The 23,879-nt window shown below is 44.0% G+C and overlaps 1 protein-coding gene across 1 annotated transcript; it reads right to left on the bottom strand.

Moving 5' to 3' along the window:
• Nucleotides 1-17,901: 17,901 nt before the first annotated feature.
• On the bottom strand, nucleotides 17,902-20,577 carry LOC310786250 (apoptosis-associated speck-like protein containing a CARD). The gene is made up of 4 exons (XM_083647411.1): nucleotides 20,133-20,577; nucleotides 18,979-19,011; nucleotides 18,618-18,656; nucleotides 17,902-18,360 (listed from the first exon to the last, which is right to left on the bottom strand). The coding sequence occupies exons 1-4, from the start codon at nucleotides 20,383-20,385 to the stop codon at nucleotides 18,104-18,106; spliced, it is 582 nt and encodes a 193-aa protein (XP_083503537.1). The 5' UTR covers nucleotides 20,386-20,577; the 3' UTR covers nucleotides 17,902-18,103.
• Between the last annotated feature and the right edge of the window lie 3,302 nt (nucleotides 20,578-23,879).

The following is a 23,879-nucleotide window of genomic DNA, read 5'->3' as shown; positions in this document are numbered from 1 at the left end:
GCCGCATCTGGCCCCAGGGCCGGACTTTGGACATGCCTGATTTAGACCTACTACTACTACTGTCTCCTGGTTTTGGTTACATTTATCACTCAGGGGTGTCAAACTCAATTTCATCCTGGGCCACATCAGCATTATGGTTGCTCTCAAAGGGCCGGTTGTAAATGTAACATGACATAAATATTTATAGCCTACTTGTTATGTTATTACAATATCATGTATGCATAGGCCTATATGATATCATCATCACCATCATCATCACATCATCACTTTATTAACAGACACAAGGTCCAGTATAAAAACAGACAATACATAAAATCATAACATATACATACCCCAATACATTACATTAAAGAGTTGTACCAATGTGCCCAAATGCTGGACTGGTACTTAATAGCACTGAGACCAGGTTGAGACAGCAGCATGATAATCAAGTTCTGAGACACATTAAGACGACAGATAAACTTGTAGGTCAGATTTCTCAGCAGGGCATGAAAGGTGTAGACTCCTGCACCACAAAACATTTCACTAGCACTGCAACACCTTGGCTTTCTGAGCAGACTCCTCATGCAGTCATTATAAGCAACCTGAAGCTTTTGAATGCTAGCCTGCTTAAACTTGACCCACAGGGGGGGCAGTATAAAGGAGAGTACAATAGGCTCTAAACAGGCTAATCTTGACCTCATCAGAGCAAAAACAAAACTTTTTCCTCAGCATATTAGCTTGTGCATACAAGACTGTACATGTCATCATCATCGCTCATTTGATCAGTAAAAATGTGACCCAAATACTTGGTTTTACAGTACACTTCCAGAACCTGTCCTGACCAATAAAAATAAGGAAAGGAGAGGTCCTTATCATCTCTTGTTCTGCAAACCATTATGACACTCTTTTTAGCATTATATTTCACATCAAAATCTACTCCATGCGCATACGATATAATATGATTATAACTAATTTTATGAGATGGGTGTCTCAGAATATATATATATATATATATATATATATATATATATATATATATATATATATATATATATATATACACACACACGTTACAGCAAAACATTTATAAAAAAGAAACAATAAAAACAGATGATAAAAACACATCAAGTAAAACACGAGCACTCTCCGTGCAAGGTATCCTCTAGAGCACTCTAAACGACTCTTTAGATACCAATTGCTCAAATTTTGTCCTGGAGCCTATTCCATTCGTCAGGGGCATAGAATGGGGGGGAAGTATGTGCCCTAACAGGTTGGGAAGGGTGGGGGGAATGTCCCTATCTCCCTATCTCCCCTCAAGGCTTCTTTGATTTTTTTTTCTTGTGAATTTTCTCAATTGTGTGCATTTAGGGTGAGGTGCCAGGTAGGCTTGGCTGTAGAGTAGCTAGATTGTTTGTCCTGCTAAAATCTGCTCTTGCCTATCTTGTGTTTTTCGCTATGCTTGTCTTATAGAAGTTTGTAAAATTTTGTTCATTGACTGTGTTTGATAACTGCTGAACCAAGCCGTACAGCATTACACTCTGAATAACTATCAGAAAAATAATATGGCTACTGATCCAAAAGATCTGAGTTTACATAAAGTTGAAGTTGTCTGTCCCTCTGTCTGTCTGTCTGTCTGTCTGTCTGTCTGTCTGTCTGTCTGTCTGTCTGTCTGTCTGTCTGTCTGTCTGTCTGTCTGTGTGTCTGTCATCTATAAACGCCCACACCGCTGGACCGATTGGGCTGAAAATTTGCATGGAGGTGGGTTATCATCCGGGGAAGGACATGGGCAGGTTGGAAAGTCCTGGAAACACCTGGAAAGTGCTGGAAACTACATCTAAAGGAGAATTTCGTTTTTTTTGAACCTGGACCCATCTCCTGGCAATAATTATGATTTGGCCACTCACCCAGCGATCTCCGCGGCGTTTCTGGCCGTCCTAACGTTGTTTTGAGATCAATAGCGTCCAAGTCAGTTGTAAAATGGAGCTGATTTGGGGCCAAGTGTGAGCCTGTCTTTCCTGCATCTAAATAGTTATTTTTATTCCCGTTTTCGCCAAATATCGTCATAATCTGATCCCTCAAAAACCACCAGAGTGATATTTCGCCAAAGGCTGTTTCCTGGAGTCGCACAGGGATCAAATTACCTCAAACGTGATCTCGGTCACCAAGTCTCGTGAAGTCCCGCGATACTTTCCTGCCGACTGGCCAAGTACAGGTAGGACGCTTTGCGGTGGTGGTTTTAGCGTAACCTATGTGGGGTTTGGCTTAACCTATGTGGGATTCGAAATAACGAAGGTTATGCCAAACCCCACATAGGTTACGTTAAAACCACCACCGCAAAGCGTCCTACCTGTACTTGGCCAGTCGGCAGGAAAGTATCGCGGGACTTCACGAGACTTGGTGACCGAGATCACGTTTGAGGTAATTTGATCCCTGTGCGACTCCAGGAAACAGCCTTTGGCGAAATATCACTCTGGTGGTTCTTGAGGGATCAGATTATGACGATATTTGGCGAAAACGGGAATAAAAATAGCTATTTAGATGCAGGAAAGACAGGCTCACACTTGGCCCCAAATCAGCTCCATTTTACAACTGACTTGGACGCTATTGATCTCAAAACAACGCTAGGACGGCCAGAAACGCCGCGGAGATCGCTGGGTGAGTGGCCAAATCATAATTAATGCCAGGAGATGGGTCCAGGTTAAAAAAAAACGAAATTCTCCTTTAATGCCAAAACTTTCCAAACTATGCCATGACGCTGCCCCTTTAAGAGTCCATTCTTCTTCTACGCCTTTCCGACAGACTCCATGCATTGCAGTGCATTACTGCCTCTCACAGGTCGCGCATATTATTGCGCTTCAACAGAGAGCTGAACCACACCACATCTGCGGGAAATGGTGCCGCGTCTATGTGCCGACAGGCCGCAGTGCCGATAGCCCACAAGCAGAACCAGCTGAGCGAGGCGGCGTGCAGCGTGTCGGTGGAGCTAACCTCTCCCAGCCCCTAACCCAAAACCTAACCTCTCCCACCCCCACGCCTAAACCTAAGGTCGGCATTGCGGGTGGTCGGCATAGCGGGTGGACCCCGCGGGAAATACAATGGTTTTGGTGACTTTCAACACATTACATTGTGGAACCGTTACAGTTACGACGGCTACCAGTTGGAGCACTACATGTTGTTAGCTATAGCTGTTAGCTACGTTACTTATGGTAACCTGGCGTTAGCAAGCTGTTAGCTGTTGTTTTAGCTGTGGGCTATGTTCGTTATGTGCAGAGCACCTCATTATTTTTTCCGGGTTAGAGCCCAGCCATCTAGTGCTCAACAGCGCCACTCTGGTCGAAAGCTCGGTAAACAATCACCAGCACAGACTTCGGATTAAAAGAGGCATTTATGAGCAGCGTTGAGCTTTCTAACCCCAATGTCGAGAAGCTATGAACCCTTCTTCTCAAGTATGTGGCTTTGAAATGTTTCTGTGGCACTTGTAAATACGTCCGTATCGCTGATTTAGACTAGCTTGGGAGCGAAAGTCGCATGCAAGTCTATGTAGGGACACGGGAGTCTTTCTAGGGTAGCATAGCTAGCCGAAAGAGTTCTATACGGGGCTAAGTCCCTCAGTGAGTTACATCCATGTCAAACGCCACTGAAGGAGGCAAAGCTGTTTCCGGCCATTTCTTCTGTATCACCCACAAACACTATAATGAAGGCGAGAGACGAGGTTTCTTTGCCTTTTTGCACACAGTGCGGCAGTCATTATGGTGCAGTGGAACAAACTATTACCCTTCACTCCTGATCAATGGAAGTTCCTCCACGCAAATGACGACATGTGATACTAGATACACAACGTTTTCACAACTACGGTTATACAGGTAGGAAACCCGACTGGAAGAGTTATAGCCTTGCTGTATATCACTACATTTTCACAACGACGTTTATACAGATAACATTACTATAGGAAATCTGACTGGAAAAATAGAGTTATAGCCCTGCTGTATCTACACAATAAAGTTGAAATTGGCCTGAAATTTTGCATGGCGTGGGGAATGATCTGGGGAAGGTAATGGCCATATAAAAAGAATAGAAACCGCACACTCTGGCTCCGATGCAATGAATTTAATAAACGGACAACGTTTCGGCCTGGTGGCCTTTGTCAAGTCATGTACAAACAAGGTGAAGAGCACAGTCTTGTAACAGAGACACACCTAGACCACAGGTGCAGCCAATCAATTAGAATCAGTCAGTCACTGCAAGTGAATGAGAACTTACAAGTGATCTAAGTGTAAAGAGCACAATTTTCCAATGACAAAAAAGTTACAATATAGAACCTTTACAGCCAAACAAACAATGAATGGTAAAAACCATCCAGAGTGAGAATTCACAAAGGAGATGGTGTTACAAAGTAACAATGGACCTTTTTCACAGCTGCCACCCTGCATCCAAAAGGCAGGAAGGAGGTGCAACCAACCCACCAACCAGGGACCCAGGACCGGAACACCTAAATGAACCAAAGACAGGAGACCCTGATTGAGGTCTTGGTGCACCCACGCCACCTCCACCCAAGACACAAAATGGCTGCTGCGAAAGAGGCCCACGGCAAAAAAACATAGTGGGCCAAACAAGGCTAATACAGCTCCAAGTGGAAACAAAATACAAAATATTTACACAGTATTTACAAACAGGCCCTAGGGTGCAAACTGAGCATCAGACCGCTAGGGGGCGTCATAAACAATACATCCTAGTCAGCCGATGCAGTGAAAGGGCCTAGTGACGTCAATTTCCCTGTAAGGAAAACAAAAAATTATAAGAAACATTTTAGTTCCAAATCAATATTTAGACCAAAAGGAGATAAGGTGTTTAGATAGTAAATATAAAAGTGCTCCCTCCTAGAAAGGAGATTCTCTAAGTTCCCACCTCTCCTAGGGAGGGAGACCTTCTCTATCCCAATATATCTGAGCGAGGAGATGGGCTGCTACAGGGTAGTTGAGATTCTTACACCTGATGGTACTGCAGTGTTCGGAAATACGGGTTTTTAATTCTCTGCTGGTTTTACCTACATAGGACTTACCACAGGGGCAGGTGATGAGGCAAATAACTGATTTGGTGTAACAGGTGATAACCCCTTTAATGGGGATGGGCTTACCGATGTGGGGGTGCTGAAAAGTGCTACATCGGTGGGTGAAGTTACACTGAGCACAAGCCCCACAGCGGCGGTTACCATCTGGAATAGGTGCCAACACTGTTTGAGAAGGCACAACAGAAATAGGGGGTAAATCGGAGTTAACTAAACGATCTCTTAAATTAACTCCTCGTTTGAACACAACCAAAGGGGGATCCTTAAAGATGTTCTGTAAACTAGTATCCGTTTTGAGTATATGCCAATGGTTATTGATAACCCCTTTAATCTGCTCAGAACATTTAGAATATTGGGTGGTCAAAATGATGGAAGGATTTTTGGTCTTAGCTTTTCTCTGGAAGAGATCATCCCTGGGTCTGTCGTTGATTCGTTTAACAGCATTCTCTCCATTTTTGACGAAGGTAATGGCCATGTCATCAAGTCCTAGAACCACCTGGAAAATCCTGGAAATCCCCTCACACCCACACCCCATGATGGATTGGCCTGAAATTTTGCCTGTCAGGGAGGTAGGGAGGTTATGATCTGGGGAAGGTCATAGTCCCGTCATCAAGTGGATAACACCTCACACCCACCCCAGGTCAGATTGGGCTGCAATTTTGCATGGCGGGGGGCCATGGAAAGTCCTGGAAAACACCTCACACCCCGCTCTCTCCCCAGGTGGGACTGGGCTGAAAATTTGCATGGTGGTGGGTTATGATCCGGGGAAGGTCATGGCCAGGTCATCAAGTCCTGGAACCACCTGGAAGGTCCTGGAAAATCCTGGAAGCCATCTTAACACCACCATAATTTCCGGCCAAGCAAAAGACGCAGTTGTATTGCTTTGTGCCTATTTAGCCCGGGCAACGCCGGGTACATTGCTAGTAGAATGTAAATGTGCTACTGTATCTTCGTACAAATAAAATTTACATGAGGAGTCCATGCGGGTGGCATCTATCATAACACCCAGTTATATGCATGAAGAGAGTTTAATTTCTACAATGTAAATTGTCACTGAAGGCAGCTGACAATCAGGAGGAAGGCCAATAATAATTTTCTCTGTCTTATTAGTATTGATAAGAGCATTTTTGTCACACCATTCAATTAGCCAGTCAGTATTACAGTGTGGGGTACATCGTTGTCAATAGAGATAGTAAGGTGGACTCATCAGAGTATAAAAAAAACTGGTTGGGCACACACTGTCTGATGGTACAAACTGCAGTCTACAATGTAAACAACACAGCAGAGCTAGTGCAGCCTGAGCCGCGAGGTGCTCAAACATTAGTCCTGATTGGAGAGGAAAGTCTATCATTTGCACCTGTGTACAGCGCCTCATGGCAAATGAGGAAGTAACTTCAGTTACTCTCGGTTAGTTTAGTTCATCTTTGTTAGATCTCATCTCGGTGTGTGGATTTACTTCGAAAATGACCGTTTGCAGTAACTTTGAATTATTTCATGGCGTGGTGAGTACACGAGTCACAACATGTAGGAGTGTTTCTGGCACTGTTTGAATGTGTATTTTGGTCGACTGAACGGGAGTAGGCAGCTGTACCGTTCACTACCATTGAAGTGCTAAGCTAAATAGCAGTGAGGGCTGTACCACTATTTGTAGGGCACGCACACTGACGATAAAGGCATCCACATTATCCATTTACTGTCGGCAATATGGCAAATAGGCGAATCTCCAAAAATGTTGGTGTATCCCATCCCTTTAACTGCATTGTTTGTGAGAAAAGTTTGTATCAGTAAATAAGGTTTGGATTGAACTTTAACTGAATCATTTTGAAAAGAGTAAATCAGGCTGAATTGTATTAAATGCAGATGAAAAGTCCTGGAAAAGAGCTCTGGCATATGACTTAGTTTTGTCAAGGTGTTTGAGATGAGATGCACCAGCGTGACAACTGCATCTTCCATGCTGTGACCTGCTGCATGCTTTGTTGAGGTGTTGGACCATAATCTTTTGTGATAATTTCATAATAGCAGATGTAATTGCTATTGGCTAAAAATCATTGTACTCTTTAAGACATTTTTGGAAGAGGTTTAATATAAGATGTCTTCGAAGCTAGTGGAATGGTATGAGTGTTGGCGCCAACGGAGCTTGAAAGAGAGGTTGCCAGACTAGATTTTAAAATAGGAGCACTACTTGAGTCAGGGCCAAGGGCTTTCCTTGAGTTGGTTCCCGGGAAGACGCACCTGACACCACAGTAATGACAATCCTATCTGCACTAGTGGGTGTAATGGTCTCATTGGTCTGAAGTAGATCTGCACATTTCTCAGAAATAGTCAAAACTAGAGCAGAAACGATTCAGATAATTTGCAAGTTCATTGGCCGTGACGTCACGATAGGTTTGTTCAAAGATGACATTCCTGTCATGTCAGTCAGAGTCTGTTGTGGTTGTTTGCTTCTTCTCCAGATGCTGTCTGTGTGCTTGTTTGGCCTCCCTCTTTATTCCAATTGTTTGAGTTTGACAAGTCTTTATTTTCAAAATGCCATTTTACATTAAGTTCACAGATGCTCCATTTATCTGGAGAGAGAGAGAGAGAGAGAGAGAGAGAGAGAGAGAGAGAGAGAGAGAGAGAGAGAGAGAGAGAGAGAGAGAGAGAGAGAGAGAGACTATATTATCTATTGGAAGAATTAGACTGTTATCTGGCCCTAAATTGAGATTACACCTGAGCACTATTATTGACCCAAAACTGAGGAAGACTTTGACCATGTAGCAGCCAGGTAGAGACTCAGTGATCATAGCCTGGCAATAGAAACAGGCTGACACAGACAGACTTGACTGCCCAGAGAGGACAGGCTGTTCACTCTGCTCCCAAGGAGAGGTGGAGACAGAGCTGCACTTCCTGTTACACTGTGACAAATATAAATAAATTAGAGCCTCATTCTCCCCGCAAATTAACCAGAAATACAAAGAATTTGAAAATATACACGGACACATCTGCACTTCAATATCTTCTGGGAGAGAAAGCTGAATGCACCATTTTAGCAGCACATTATGTGTGGAGCTGCCGTCAGCTGAGGGACAGCCAGTGGACAGGATCAGGGGGACAGCCAGTGGACAGGATCATCTGAGGGACAGCCAGTGGACAGGAGAGCTGTCCACATCTGGCTGAACACTTCTTGTCTTCTTTGACACCCACTTATTATTTTTTGCACTAGCATCCTGTTTATTGGTTTGCCTGTTTAATCTGTTGTTCCAAATAGGTTCTTTGGTCAACACTTTTATTTTATCTCATTTTATTCTATTTCATTCTTCTTTGTTTTTTTTCCCTCTGAGGATTTCAAAAATAACAATGGTTATTTACAGATTCTGTGCATTTTTTGTTAATATACTGTAATTTGCACTATCACTGTTTATTGCCCGTTTATTAGTTTTCTTGTTATTCTGAATAGATTCTACTCAACAATAGTCTTCTATTCTATTCTATCACATTCCATTTAATTTAATTTTCTCTTCCTTTTTGAATATCTTCAGACATGGTGATCATATGTTACTGGGTAACAAAATGTCGTTTTCTGTTTTTCTGTCTTTGTAATTACTTAGTGTTGCTATATGTACAGTATGCTTTGGCAATGTACGATGTACCTTATCATGCCAATAAAGCCCTTTTGAATTTAAATTTTTGAGAGAGAGAGAGAGCAGAAGGGAAGTCCCCCTGAGTTAGCCTCTGCAGCAATGTTGAAACAGCCCAGAGCAACAGGGGAGTCATGTGACTTCCTGGAAAAGAGGCTACGCACACAATGACATGCACACGCACGCATGCACGCTTACACACACACACACACACACACACACACACACACACACACACACACACACACACACACACACACACACACACACACACACACACACACACACACACACACACACACACACACACACAGAGAGAGAGAAACAGAAACAGAAACAGAAACAAAAACATACACCACAAGCATGATCACATTATGCACAAAAATCTACGAAATGCAAATGACAAGAGAGAAAAAGGTGTCGTCTGGGATGACCATAGGCGGATTATGGCATGACGGGCCCCTGGGCCTGGATGCATAAAGGGCCCCCCTCACAGTGCACATACGCACAATTAAGGCCAGAATAATAACTAAGACATACACTCACATGCATCTCAACAGGATTTACAGCACAGCCACCTGAACACTCAAAGCCAATAGCACAATAACAAGATGTGCTGTGATACCTGTGATAACTGTGATGTCCTGCTGTGATGGGCGCTCCAATACGACTTGGCTTACTTCACATTTACTTTTACAATAAAAACACATTTATGCAATTACTTTACATAATGTAGGCTATATGTATGTGCATCATTTAGCCTGTGTAGCAGGTAGTCTACAAGTTATAAAACTACCTGCCCTGAATGAGCCGAGTGGGGGTGCTTGTTCACTATTGTGAAAGTTATGTTTACAACATAAAGATCATGGAATTTGATGGTATCAGGAATGTCACCGGTAGGCTACAGGGAGACCGCATCAGCCCTGCTGAACAGATCTGTATTTGCCTGGCTGTAGGTTGAATCGTTTTATTCAGGCTATGATCTGTGATGCGCTCTGAGATATCCAAATTGGCAGAGATGAAAGCATAAAGCCGCGGACTGGATTGAGTGGATCGGAGCTTCCAAAGGAAGAATGTCATTGAGTAACTGCAGTTCACCAATGAGCACGGTGTGAATAATTCTAAGCTTAAAAGGCGTGGTTATAATGGTTAAGGCCGCATATAGCGCCGACACGAGAATAGGCAGTGCGCCGGTCCACGCCCACTAATATAGGCTGCGCCTGGCGCTAAGCGCTAATCTAAGGCCAGTGGGATGATAGAGCGCATAATCTCACCATCAAGCCCAGGCCAGCGTAGAGATATATCGTCCCACTGGCCTTAACTTAGCGCTTAGCGCCAGGCGCAGCCCATATTGGTGGGCGTGGACCCGCGTAGTTGATATTTTCGTGTGGGCGCTACACACGGCCTTAAGCATTATAACCACGCCTTTTAAGCGTAGAATTATTCACAACGTGCTCATTGGAGAAGTGCAGTAAACAAATCACAATGTCCCTTTCATGTTCCATTCCACGGAGCGATCCAATCCGGTCAGAAAAGCCCAAAGCGCTCTGAGCTCCCCCCCTCCCTCTTTCATCCCCGTCTGTCTCCATATATATTTTTCCATATTATTATGCTTCTCAAACCAATCTCACTGCAGCAAGCATGTAAATACAGCAAGCATGTAAATACGCTACACTATGGCAAGATCAAAGTGAAAATAATGTTCTAAACGCATCGCCTAGAAAAATATAGCCTATCCCCTGGATGTCATGATGAGATTAGATTGGTGAAAGTTTGGGCAGAATGATATCGTTTTCTCTCGCTACCTTTTCTTCTCCCCCACGTCACTGCACAGGTAGGATGATGCAACAGCCTCTGAATGACAGGGGCTCAAAACTACGGTATAACAACTTTTTTTTTCATCGGTCATTGTGCCTGTCTGACGCGCGAGAGAGAGGGAGTGAGAGAGAGAGAGGGGGAGAGAGAGTGAGATGGCAGAGGAGAGCTGCGTGCAATTACGCACAATAATATCCCCGGCGCACTGAATAAGGCCTGGTCCCAGTGGGACGAGTTTAGCTCCTAAGGCCAGTGGGAAGATAGGGGCCACAATCTCTCCATCAAGCCCTCGGTCTGCCCTGCGGTCTCCTCCCAGCTGGACATGCCTGGAACACCTCCCTAGGGAGGCAACCACCGAACCACCTGGCTACTTTCTACGTGAAGGAGCAGCGGCCCTACTCCGAGTCCCTCATGGATGATTGACCCAAATGACACTTGAAATTAAACTGCATTTGCCCATTTCAGGGAACTTGGAGGAACTGGAAGGTTTCACATGCCTCATGTATGGCCATGGTCGTGAGAAGAAAGCTTTTGCAGTGCATGTGAAGATGATCCGAAAGATGGTGGGAGAGGATCAGGCCCACTCGGCTAAGTCAAACGTGCCCCTTGGACGTCTCCCACCACCGCAGTGCTGTCTCTCACCCCATCTTGATTGCTGTAACAATAGAGTGGCAGGCTATAAGCATGCAGCTACACCTATCATTGAGCGGGACAAGCCATATGAATGAAGAGGGAGTACTCCAGCCGATTGCCCGCCGGGCCCATCATGCCCCCATCTCTGGTTGACATACTTGATAAGGAGGCCAATAGCAAAGAGGAGGAAGAAGAGAAAGATGAGACCATTGAGCCTGACTTGAATGATGACGAAGAGGGCTATTAGAACTAAAGCTTCCTACTAGAGCACTTCTGTTTTGGAAATTGCTCAGAAACAATAAAGTCATGCATTGTCTCAATGACCCACGTCTCTAGTTTGTGGTTGCAAAGGTTCATGATGCTAGGAATATCCTGTAAGCTGTAAGGAGGAATTGGAAGGTTTCACATGCCTCATGTATGGCCATGGTCATGAGAAGAAAGTTGATGCAGAGGGTGTGAAGATTATCTGCAAGATGGCCGGAGAGGATCAGTCCCTCTCGGCTAAGTCGAACGTGGACCTTGGACATCTCCCACCGTCCAAGATAGGGTGTCTCTCACCCTATCTTGATCGCTGCCTGCAACCATACATTGGCAGGCTACAAGCGTGCAGCTACACCTATCTTTGAACAGCCCAAGCCATATGACCCAGATCAGGTAAGTATGGCTCAATTGTTAATTGTGTTAGCTTTTTTATTTATAACCAGAAGATGTATAAATTACACCTTGATTTTCCCCGGCGATGGGAGAGGAATGAGGAGGGAGTACTCGAGCAAATATGGACCGCTGTTACCCATCATGCCCCCATCTCTGTTACCCATCATGCCCCCATATGGACCGCTGTTACCCATCATGCCCCCATATGGACCGCTGTTACCCATCATGCCCCCATCTCTGGTTGACATTCTTGATAAGGAGGCTGATAGCAAAGAGGAGGAAGAAAAAGAGGAGGAAGAAGAGAAAGGTGAGACCATTGAGGCTGACTTGAATGATGATGAAGAGGACTATTAGAACTAAAGCACTTCTGTTTTGGAAATTGCTCAGAAACAATAAAGTCATGCATTGTCTGAATGACCCAGGTCTCTAGTGCAAAGGTTCATGATGCTATGAATATCCTAGAGCAGGAGTTTTCAAAGGGCCTCCCCAGGCGGGCTCCAAGCAGTTTCAGGGGAGGCTCAGTCAAATTGTAAAGTGAAAAAATAATATATTAGTTATTAAAAGGAGATCTCATAGAATAGCCTAAATGTGTGTGATTTGGTTAAAGAGATAGTTCAGAGATACAGTAGTTTGGGGAATCTGACTTTCCCAGAGTCAGAAGCAAATACATGCCTTCAGACAGACCTTTTTATGTATTTGGTGTAGTCTGAAGTATGTCAAACAGCAATATCAGGCTATCGTGGATCGATTGTTGAGTGTCTATGGGGATCAAATAACAAAATCTTGATACCATAGGCATCCAGGAGTTGAGTGAGGGCGGCTCCTTTTTCCAGGTTTTGTCTGGGGGGAGGTATCCATAGGTCATTGCTTTTCATACAGTGAGGTCTAGTTTCAAAAAAGTGTCTCACTACAATGACATGGCTACTCTGGGGACTATAGATCAGACATGAATAGCCGCCAATTGGGCTTATTGAATCTATAAGAGTCTCAGCTGTCCAGTCATACCCAAATTTAGGAAATTCCAAGACTCTTTAGGGACCCCAGTATGCAGAAATGGTCAAATACACCATTCTTGCAATAGGCGGAAATTACACTTTTCCAGGCCTACTGCATGTCTCACCGGTGTTCCTGCCGGCAATCCCACGGGTGTCATAGAAAACATTGAAAAAAACACGTTTTGGACAGGTTTTTTTCTTGGGATGATCAAAATCTGTAACATCCCCCGCACATCCTCCCACCAGTTGAAAAAACTGGTGCTGGACTAAAAGAGACTCAAAGTAAAGAAAGGAATGTCCGCATCAGTATATTGAATAACTAAGTAGCCTATTTAATGTTTCGTGGCATACAGTTATTATAAAGTGTTGCCAAAAATATTGTTTCTCAGTAGTAGGGCACTAGTGAGAAATACACCAATGAGTGAAACGTGTGACGACATGCCCTGCTCTCCCCTCCATAAAGCAATAGTTTAACCATTTGACTTCCTGTGTAATAACTTGTCACTACTGTATACAAGGTGACTATAAAGACAGTCAGACACAGTTTCTGGGTTGATTTGTCTTACTGCCTGGTTGTGTGCCAGGGTGAGACCTAGTCAACCGAAACTACGATATGGAGACTCTTGAGACGTGTGTGTGTGTGTGTGTGTGTGTGTGTGTGTGTGTGTGTGTGTGTGTGTCAAATGTGCTATCTGTGCATGCAGGCAGGCAGTGTGTCATAATATCCTGATGATGATGAGAAGCAGATAGAGGAAGGAGAGCCGCCAAAGTGTCACAACTCAAACAATCTCCTTTCTTTGTTCTTCTTCTCATCCAACCTTCCTCTTTTTAATTTAAACTCTTCTGCTTGAAACTCTCCCCCGTCCGTTCATACTTGCCTTTGCTACCACCCTCTCCTTCCTACTTCCTCTCACCTTTTCTTTTGCACCACACGTTTCAAAAATGTATTAAACATGGGTAATTTACAGCAGGGCGATGTGGGAATTTAGGACTTTAATCATGAGAGAGATGAGATGAGATGAAGAGATAAACTTTAATTATTTTATATATATATATATATATATATATATATATATATATATATATACATACACACACACACACATATAAAAAATAAAAAAATAAAAAAATATATATATATGAACGTATATATGGCATCATAGTGTAGTAGATATTCCTATAATGTTCCTGAATTGACATATTGTATGTGGCATGTGTAGCCTATGGCATTGTATGTGTGTTTATAGTGACCTTATCTTGCTGAACGGTATTTCTCATCCTTTGATTTCTCTTTTCATAATCCTATGATATTCTTGTAAGGACTTATGTCTCTGTGATATTCAATATTGACTTTATAATGAAATCTTAAGTGGTCCGCCAAAGTAGGCTACTGTTACTTTTAAGATTACCTAAAGTGCTATGCGCAGAGCATTTTGGATTGGAATGACTTCGCCTATATTAATAATAATAATAATAATACATAAGTTTTATATAGCGCTTTTCTGGGGAACTCAAAGACGCTTTACAATACATAGAAAAGTAATACAGTAAACAAAACTAAATAACAAGAACGAATACAGAGACAAAACAAATACAAATCAATAGATTGCAGAGATGGAATGGTGGTTATAGGTAGAAGTCAGATATTGTAGGCTGTTTTGAAGAGGTAGGATTTGAGTTGGGTTTTGAAGGAGGTGAGTGAGTTGGAGTTTCTGATATTGAGGGGCAGAGAGTTCCAGAGGGTTGGGGCAGCGATGGCAAAGGCTCTGTCCCCCGTGGTGCGGTGCGTGGTTTTAGTGATGGGGGTGAGGAGGTTGGCATCAGCAGAGCGGAGACGGCGGGTGGGGGAGTGGCGCTGGAGGAGATCTGTTAGGTAAGAGGGGGCCAGATTATTGAGGGCTTTGTAGGTGATGAGCAGGATTTTGAAGTGGATGCGGTGCTGAATGGGGAGCCAGTGGAGATGTTGGAGGATGGGTGTGATGTGTTCTCTGGAGCGGGAGTGGGTGAGTAATCGGGCAGCTGAGTTTTGGACATATTGCAGTTTATGGAGAACAGTGGAAGGGAGGCCATAGAGGATGCTGTTGCAGTAATCTAGTCTGGAGGTGATGAAGGCGTGGATGAGTATTTCGGCGGCTGAGGGGGAGAGAGTGGGGCGGAGTCGTGCAATGTTTCGGAGGTGAAAGAAGGATGTTTTGGTGATGTTGTTGATGTGTGTGACTTGAAGGAGAGGGTGGGATCCAAGATGACGCCGAGATTTCTGACCAGAGGGGAGGGGGTGACTGTATGTCCATCAATGCAGAGTGAGAGGTTCTGGGAGGAGGGGAGGAGGGATTTTGGGCCAAAGATCATGATTTCTGATTTATTGCAGTTGAGTTGGAGGAAGTTGTTGGTCATCCAGATTTTTATTTCAGTGAGACAGTCAGTGAGGGTGGTGAGAGTGGCAGGGGTGATGGTTTTGGTGGAGATGTAGAGCTGGGTGTCGTCAGCGTATATTGACTTTATAATGTGTTACAGTATTTGTATCTTCTATGTTATCAGTAATACTCCAACGTGGGACTGTGTCTGTATAGCACTCAATAGTGAGTTCATAATGAAATTCCATAGGCCACTTTATAACAATTTTTACATGTTCCAGAGGCAAACCACTAGATTGACTGTTTCAGGAAGAGAGAACAAGTTAGTTAGTTAGTTAGGTACTTTATTGTCCCCGTGGGGAAAATGGTTTTCGGTGTAAAATCATCATTTGGCATGTTATAGTAGACAGAGTACAGCACATGGGACGACATATAACATAAAACATATAACATAAAGCATAAAAGCAACATAAAAACATAAAAGCAACATAAATATTTAAGATCTGGCCTTGCCGTTCAGGGTTTTGATCGCCTGTGGGATAAATGATTGTTTAGACCTGTTTTTTGAGAAGGCAGGTTGCCTGAATCTGCGACCGGAGGGCAGCAGCTCGAATGCAGTGCACAGGGGGTGCTTGTGGTCTGCAATAATTTTCTCTGCTTTGGTGAGAGACCTGGATCTATATATGTCTTCCAGGCTGGTCAGTTTAAAACCCAGCAATTTGCTGGCGACGGTTACGGTTTTCCGCAGTGTTTTCTTTTGCGCTTCTGTTGCATTACCGAACCAACAGATAAGGCCAAAGGTCAAAACACTCTCGATGAAGGCACTGTAAAACATCTTGAGCATAGACAGATTAACGTCGAATAAAACTAACTTTTTAAGGAAATAAAGTCTCTGCTGGCTCTTTTTGTTGATGAGCTCAGTGCTTTTGTCCCACTTCAGCTTATTGTCTAGGACAACGCCGAGGTATTTGTATTCTGTGACTGACTGTATAGGCTGTCCTTTAATACTGGTCAGACAGGATGTGGGCTCTCTCCTGAAGTCAATGGACATTTCTTTTGTTTTGGAGGTGTTCAGAAGGAGATAGGAGTCGTCACACCATTTGATAAAGTTATCTAAAACCTGGCCATGTTCCTCCTCGTCACCCTGGAGAAGGCTGACCAGTGCTGTATCGTCGTCAGCAAATTTGATTAAGAGCCTTCCAGGAAAGGAGCTGGTGCAGCTATTTGTATACAAGATAAACAACAAGGCTGATAGGACGCAGCCTTGAGGGGAACCTATAAAGGTGAATATTTTGTTGGAGAGTGCAGCTCCCACTTTCACCTGCTGCACTCGCTGACTGAGGAAATCCAGCAGCCACAGAATCAGACTTCCATCTAAGGAGAATTCGTCTTTTAGCCTTTGGGCTAGTATGTGGGGCCGAATCGTGTTAAAAGCAGAAGAAAAGTCTGCAAATAAAATTTTTACGTGTGTATTTGGGGCCTCGAGATGTGACTGAACAAAACAGTCAACCCAGGTGAGTTTGCGTCAGTCCTGTCCTTTGTACTAGCAAACACTGCAACTGGAAGTGAGCTGGGGTTCAATTTAGAATGTTTGTGTTGTTGAATTGAAACCTGTTCCACATGTCCCAGTAGCTGCTGGGCAGACACCAACACGCCTTTCTGAGGATGCTGAGAATTCCTCAGTCTACTCTCTTGTGAGGGACTTGCCTATAGGGCAGAAGTTGATAGCCTATTGGTATTTGAGAAGTCAATGTTAGCAAGTCTGAGCCTGCTGTTAGTTGTGAGCTATACTTGAAAGGAGTATTTAAAAGAAAAGAAAAGTGTCTCTCGTTGTCATGCAGGACTCACGAGTACACCCCACAAGCTCACGAGCCCAGCTGGCCCAGCCCCAGGAACAAAACTGCATCAAGTCAGCCAGAATGTAAGTAGGTCTAAAACTACTGCACCTAGGGCAGCCATGAGAGAAGGGAAAAGGGAGGGGGAAGAGAGAGACCCCAGCGGTGGAGAAACGCGGGTTGAGAGTGCGATATAAAAGTTTAAAAGGCTGCTTTCCTGGGTAACAAAAACAGTGTAGGCCTACTAGTGGGACTTTTGATGTAAAAAAAGGTCTTCTACGCAGCAAGGTGTGTGTGTGTGTGGGGGGGGGGGGGGGATGGGGGGGTCCCCTACCTATTAGGCCCCTGTCCTATGGCCCCTCAAGGTTTCTTCCAAGATTTCGGTTGTTTTTTTCTTGGGATTTTTTCATTGTGTGCATTTAGGGTACAGGCTGAGGTGTATGAGATTAAATAAACAACCTTGAAACTTGAATGTACCGAGGCATTGTAATGCTATTACTAGTTATTATGTCTATGTAATTTAAAGGGTTACCCCAGATTTCTCCAGAGATAAAGAAAATATATTTCATATGGGTTGATTTTTTTCAATTAAATTATGCATCTCCTGCTGCAACACCTCTTCAGCTGCTCCTTCGCTCAATGCCCAGCAGAGGACAGTAACATACACAATACAATGTAATCTGTTGAAAATTTATTAAAATGGAGGAAATGGAGGAGCACCTGAGCAGGAAATACTGCATTCATTGCAATCCTCTTCTAGGTAACTATGTTAATGCAAGAAGCACAAAGTAGCTGAACAAGATCAACATGATGAGGCTTTGTTTTAAAACCTGAGGGAAGTATGAGCACATGTTGTGATTTGTAAACTGTACATTAGTAGAATTGCTTCATGTAGGCTAATGTTTTAAGGCAGTATAATCACGTAGCTATTCAAGGAATAAGAACCACAAGTTGAAAAGCAATGGTTTATTACAGATAGAAAACATTTTGAACGAGAGGCATGTCTCATATCTCATCTGCTGGTTTTGGAACAGGCCCTCTAAAAGTAAAATAATCACAATAAGTCAAAAAAGGGGGGAAGGGGTAGTTGATGACATAAATAATTCATTTGTAATGCCTCATTTGCATAAATTCACAAGAACAAAAGCACAGATCACAGATTTTTCTGGAGCTCGCCCATAAGATAGGGCTCCTGTTTCTCAAGGATATCTTTGAAGATATCTTTGATGCTATCTGCATTCATTATCTTATAGACTTCCCTCATCTTATCCTGAGTGGTAGGTTTAGACATGATGTAATCGTTGCGTTCTTGGTCGATAACTCCCTCGGTCATGAGCGCATCCAAGATCGGTGCGACCATGCTGACTCTCTTGATCAGCTGTTCCCGGTATTTTTCCACAAAATGCTTCCCTGAGGAAAGGAGAGTGAAAAATGACTGAGTTAATATCAGGCTGTAATCTGCTTGCATCTATAGCTATTTTGAAGAATTACAATAGGGTTTGATTGCAAAACACTATGCATTGTATATGTCCAACTGCTGTCCGAAATTCAACAATCAATACTTGAAAAACGCAGATAATTCACTCCGATTTATCTAAGTGTTAACAAGAGTCTTATAGCAATCATGTAACTGGAACACATCAACTGATTTTCACTAATCACTTCACCTGGTCCTCCACCAGGCGGTCCAGCCGAGCGTCCTGGGGCTGCAAGACATGAACATGAAAATTGCATGATAAATGTATATTTCTTAGAGTGTAGAAATACTTCTGTTTCTCTCATGTAAGTGACAGTATAGGCTAGGGCTAGGCAAATCACAATTTCAGTTTCCTCTATTGATCAGAAAAATAGATACAGGGAGGGACACACCACAATACCAGGTTGGGTTTTATTATGATCTTCAGCCTAGGACAAACATCATTTCCAGGCAGGAGGTTGATTATAAATAACTTGAAATTCAAAAACACAGCAACTGCCACAACAGTTTATCTGCAGTGTCCAATGTTCAGAAAACAGAAATCCACTCACCGGGAGAAGATAGTAATGGACATGTCGCTTCTTCTGCAGAAATACAAACAGCGAAGTGTAAATAGCATTGAAATAATTTGATGATGCTTCCTACATCTATTTCACCATCTACGTATGTTGTGCGCTATCCCTTAACTCCGTGGATATCAAACTTTTTCACGTTAAGGACCCCTAAACTGACAAAAATTAGACCACGGACCCCCATTTGATAACATTTTGTCCCAGGGTCCCCCATCTGACAACAGGAAGTGTATGAAACCCATGACCCTAATAGTTATTCTGTGTTTCTTATGGGGATGGAATTATAGTGAAAATAAATGATCCCTCTTTAAATTGCTGGGGACCCCGGAACCCCACCCAGGACCCCTGGGGGTCCCCCGGACCCACCACTGCCTGCCCTAACCAACCTCAACCCTCAGAACTGCATACCTAAGACCTATAACTTGAACCTAATCCTAATTCTAACCTTAAAAACACTAAAAACGGCCTATTGAAGAAGCAAGGACTGGCCAAGTCAAGATATCCTCACTCTGAAAGTTTAAATTTGGAATTGGAATGATAGCCTACAGGCACGCACACACACACACACACACACACACACACACACACACACACACACACACACACACACACACACACACACACACACACACACACACACACACACAGCGAGGGGAGAGGGGGAGAAAGACAGATAAGAGTGAGAGATGCCTGTTTGTCGTAAACTTTGGTTTTATAAACGTGCTATAACCCACTGCCTGCCCCCCTCCAATAATAATAATAGTAATAATAATAATAATCATCATCATCATCATCATCATCATCATCATCATAATAATAATTATTATTATTAAAAAAAAAGCTTTACCAATCATCATAATATTGTGAATGGTAAAGATCATGACTGGACGTGAATGCAGACAGGAAGAGTTTTAAACACCCTCAAAAGCGAAAGTAAAAATTACGCGGGGTAACGTTTAAACTCGTCACTTTTAACGGAACTTAAAACTTTTTGAGAAGTGCATTCTCGAAAGCTCATCCATTATATTCTGATTGTCGCCAATTAATATGCAAATTAATAGGCTAAATGTCTCTATTTAATGATGAAGTGCGCTGCAGCTTTCGTTTCCATTCCTCTGCAGAGTTGAACTCACCGAGCTCACGAGCCTCTTCGTTGAAGCCGATGTCTCTCAGTATCCCCAGGGTCACTGGCAGGGCTCCGGGCTCGGTGAAGATAGACACCAACACGTCTGTGAGGTCCAGGGCATCTTTATTCTCCACCTGGTTGCGCTTGATCTTTGGCTCTTGTCTGCGGTCCAGCAACTTCTTGCCGAACTTCTTCAGCCCGCTCTCCCCCAGATCCTCCAGCGTGTCCGATACACAGCTTTTGATCGTTTTGCCTGCCATTTCTCCTCAATTAGCCGTAGTCTATGCCTATTCCTGCAGCCTACCAACTGTTCTTTGCCGTCCGTGGAAGAGGTGAGACCAGGGTGTGTGTAGCAGCAGTGTATATACGGACAACAGGAGATGGGCGGATCGATAGTCTGCTGACGTGTCTGACGTTTACCTCTTTGAGAATCATATACACTTCCTGTTTTTTTTTGTGAATTTAATGTGTAGACTAGCCTATCTGATGGTGAAACTTGTTAAATGTGGTAGCAAATGCATAGGAACTATAATGCTCCTTCCCCCTGTCCCTCCGCTGCTCTCAGGCACAGGCGAGAGAGAACAGTAGAGTTAAGTGACTTCACTAAACAGAGGGAGGGAAGCGGCCAGCGGGCAAAGAGCCACACATCTGGCGCCAGAGTGCAGCAGAGCTCCGACAGAGACGTGGGGTAAAGGGGCCGCGATATTTTTTTTCGGATGATGGCGAAGGCTGGATGCACCCTCTCTGCCTATGATTGGCCTAGCGTCAAACGTTCGTCCAATCACATTCGCTTGGCTATCCTGCGTCTCTTTCTACAGTCTGTGGTCAGACCAGATTGACAGACAGCAGTTTCGCTGGTAACACTTTACAATAACGTACACAAATACTATAGTAGTTACTAGTAAACTAACCATTAACTAATAGCCAGTTAATGAGTAGCTAATGAAAAATTAGGCATTAGTCAATCACTAGTTAATCATAGTTAATGAGTAGGTAGTTATTAGTTAATTAAGCAATATAGCATGAGAGCCAGTGTGTTGTGGCAAATATATCCCGCTGATCAGTTGTTATCCCACGAGGCCGCAGGCTGAGAGCTTTCTGGAAAGCACGACAGGCAGCTCGAGCGCAGCGCTGCATTCTCAGCGCTTGCTGAGAAGCTGAGTGCTTTCTGCAAAGCCCGACACCAACTAACGTTACGGGGTTAAATGCGGGGTTAAATGCGGGGTTAACAGCCTTTTTTTTGCAAAGAAGACATTAGCCCGCATCTATTCTTGTACAAAACATAATTTTCTGCGAAGTATTAGTAAAGTTATAAGCGAAGATCGATTCACAAGGATCTGACAGCTGTCTCCGCCATTTGTTTTTTTTGAGGTAACCAAAGGCTTTTAGTAAGAGAGTTGCCATGGCAACCAATAGGGTTATTGGATTTATACAATGGCTGTGAACCAATCAGATTGCTTGATTTGAGAGAGCCGTTTTATAATAATCATTATATATAATTTATAGCTGTGTGTGCTTTATAGCATGAATGAGAGATGAATAGAGGGGGGCAGCTATTATAGTTTTTGTAATAATGGCAGCACTCAAAGCATGCAATAATACAGTCCACAGCAACTAAGATAGGCTACTAAGAAGGGCTACCCCTAAAATGGCCGCGTTACACACATTAAACTGGGAAAGAGAGATGACTCCTACTAACAGTACCCACAGGTAAGTTGGCTGGCCACAGTAAAAACCTCGGACTTTTTTCCTCTCTTTTTACGCGCGACATACAGGGGCAGGGAGGGAATGATGCACGCTGCATTTAACATGAATGAAATGAGGGTTAAAACTTAACTTCCCCCTGGGGTGCTTGTGGCACCGTCCGACTCCCCAGGTAAACAAGCTATCATTGTCATTTTTTTGGTCGGCGGTGCTGATAGCAAACGGCGGCGGGCTAAAAACTGGAGAGCGGTGAGTCCTGGGCCCTGTCTGCAACGCCGTCCCCCCAAACGTCTCCTCCCACAGCAGTGGTGTGTGTGTGTGTGAGTCTGTGTGTGCTCGTCGAAATGAAGGCAGCGGCCCAAGCGGGCGGGATCAGGCTTATTGAAACACACCACCCCCTTCGGGAAATGAGAGTGAAAGTCATCCAGCGTCCCCGAGAGTGAAAAACGTCCTTTCCGTTCTATGACTGAGTGATGCTATGACTGAGTGATGCCATTGAATTCCTTGCGTGTTGACCAGCGTGCGCTAGCGCAAAAAGCCACAATAAATCCAAAATGGCTAAGTTCCTGTTGGGTTTAGGTGGTGGCACAAAAATACATCCCCAGCAGCAACACACCCGCCAATGAAGTCGATGAACGGTTATCAAGATATGCGAGGAATAGACAGACTCTCACAGATTCCTGGTGGATGGTCAGTGGCTTGGAGGTGTTATTAATCAGCCTTATGGCCTGGGGGTCTTTGAACCTTGAGGTCTGCCAGTTGACAGGAGAGTGAAGAGGTGTTGCTGGCGATGGTGTTGAGGCCCCTTCTGAGGACTCTCTGTTGGCAGACATGCTGCAGTTTGCAGACATCCTGCAGTTTGCAGACATCCTGCAGTTTGCAGGGCCGTTCCTGTGACGTGCTGCGCTGACTTGATCACTCTGCAGGCGTTTGTGGTCTGCTTGTGTAGGCTGCTGTACCATACCATGATGACATGATGCTGCCAGTGATAATGGTCTCAATACTGCACCGGCAGAAGTCGCAATTGGAGTGTTGGTGGCAACTTCAATGTCCTCAGCCTCCTCAAGAAGCACAACCTTAGCCTGGGTGAACCCAGCCTTCAACGCGTCGTCACAGACTATGCCTGTAACTTACATTACAGGCATAGTCTTTGTGACTGATAGTACCTGGAGGCTGGGTTTACCCAGGCTAGCACAACCTCTGCTGTGTTGTCCTGATCAGCTGGGCGATGTGGTGTGTCCAGGTGAAGTCCTCACCTGGACTCTGAGGAACTTGAAAGTGTTAACCCTTTCCACTGGTGGATGGTGGTGACGACTCCTCTCCTCAGGTCCATATCACCTCCTTTGTCTTGCTGACAGTGAGTGTCAAGTTGTTGTTTGTGTGACAGTTCGCTACTCGCTCTCTCAGATAGGACGTTATGATTGTTTATATCTATTGTATATCTGTTCATATGTTTGATGGCTGTCATTAAGAGAAAGGGGTTGGCTCAGGAAATGACGTAGCGGGCTGGTATTTAATAAGCCCGGAAGCGGCGATTGCTCTCTCTTGAAAGAGAATTGCCCTCTCCGTAGAAGAGGAGCCAGGCAGTCGCTCGCTCAGAGTCCCCGTTTTGTCCTTTCTTTTATGTCACGTATTTACCAGTGTGTGTTTTGAGTTTTGTAACGCGTCTAAATGATCAGAAGTGGAGTTGCCGATCTCCACTTATCCTCAACCGCCTGAGCTTCCCGAGGAAGAGCGCCTCAACACCACACCTGGGCTGGACTGTGATAGCTTCGCCAGGTGAGCAACCCTTTCCATTCTCTTTGATGACAGCCGTATTTCTTTCATGTTGCAGAGTTGCGGTGGCATTTGTTTGCCCCTAGACTTGAGCTTGTAACCCAACCTGTAATATTTGTGACACCGCACCAGCTTTTCCACCTCCCTACGATGGCCTGACTCATCATTGTTATGGTGATGTTATGTGATGGTACTGTAGTAGTATAGGTCCGTTGTGTCATCATCAGCAAATTTGAGAATGGTGATATTTTCATGTGAGGCTACAGTCATGGTG

Source organism: Poromitra crassiceps (genome assembly GCF_964638095.1).
Source record: "Poromitra crassiceps genome assembly, chromosome: 1".
Classification (NCBI taxonomy): Eukaryota; Metazoa; Chordata; class Actinopteri; order Beryciformes; family Melamphaidae; genus Poromitra; species Poromitra crassiceps.
Note: the sequence above shows the minus strand (reverse complement) of the source record. Positions and strands in the feature narration are given on the sequence as shown.

Coding starts and splice junctions, on each gene's coding strand:
- LOC310786250 (XM_083647411.1), bottom strand. CDS start 20,385: ATGGCAGGCAAAACGATCAAAAGCTGTGTATCGGACACGCTGGAGGAT. Junction 19,012..20,132: donor CGAAGAGGCTCGTGAGCTCG/GTGAGTTCAACT, acceptor GTATTTCTGCAG/AAGAAGCGACATGTCCATTA. Junction 18,361..18,617: donor ACCGCCTGGTGGAGGACCAG/GTGAAGTGATTA, acceptor TCCTTTCCTCAG/GGAAGCATTTTGTGGAAAAA.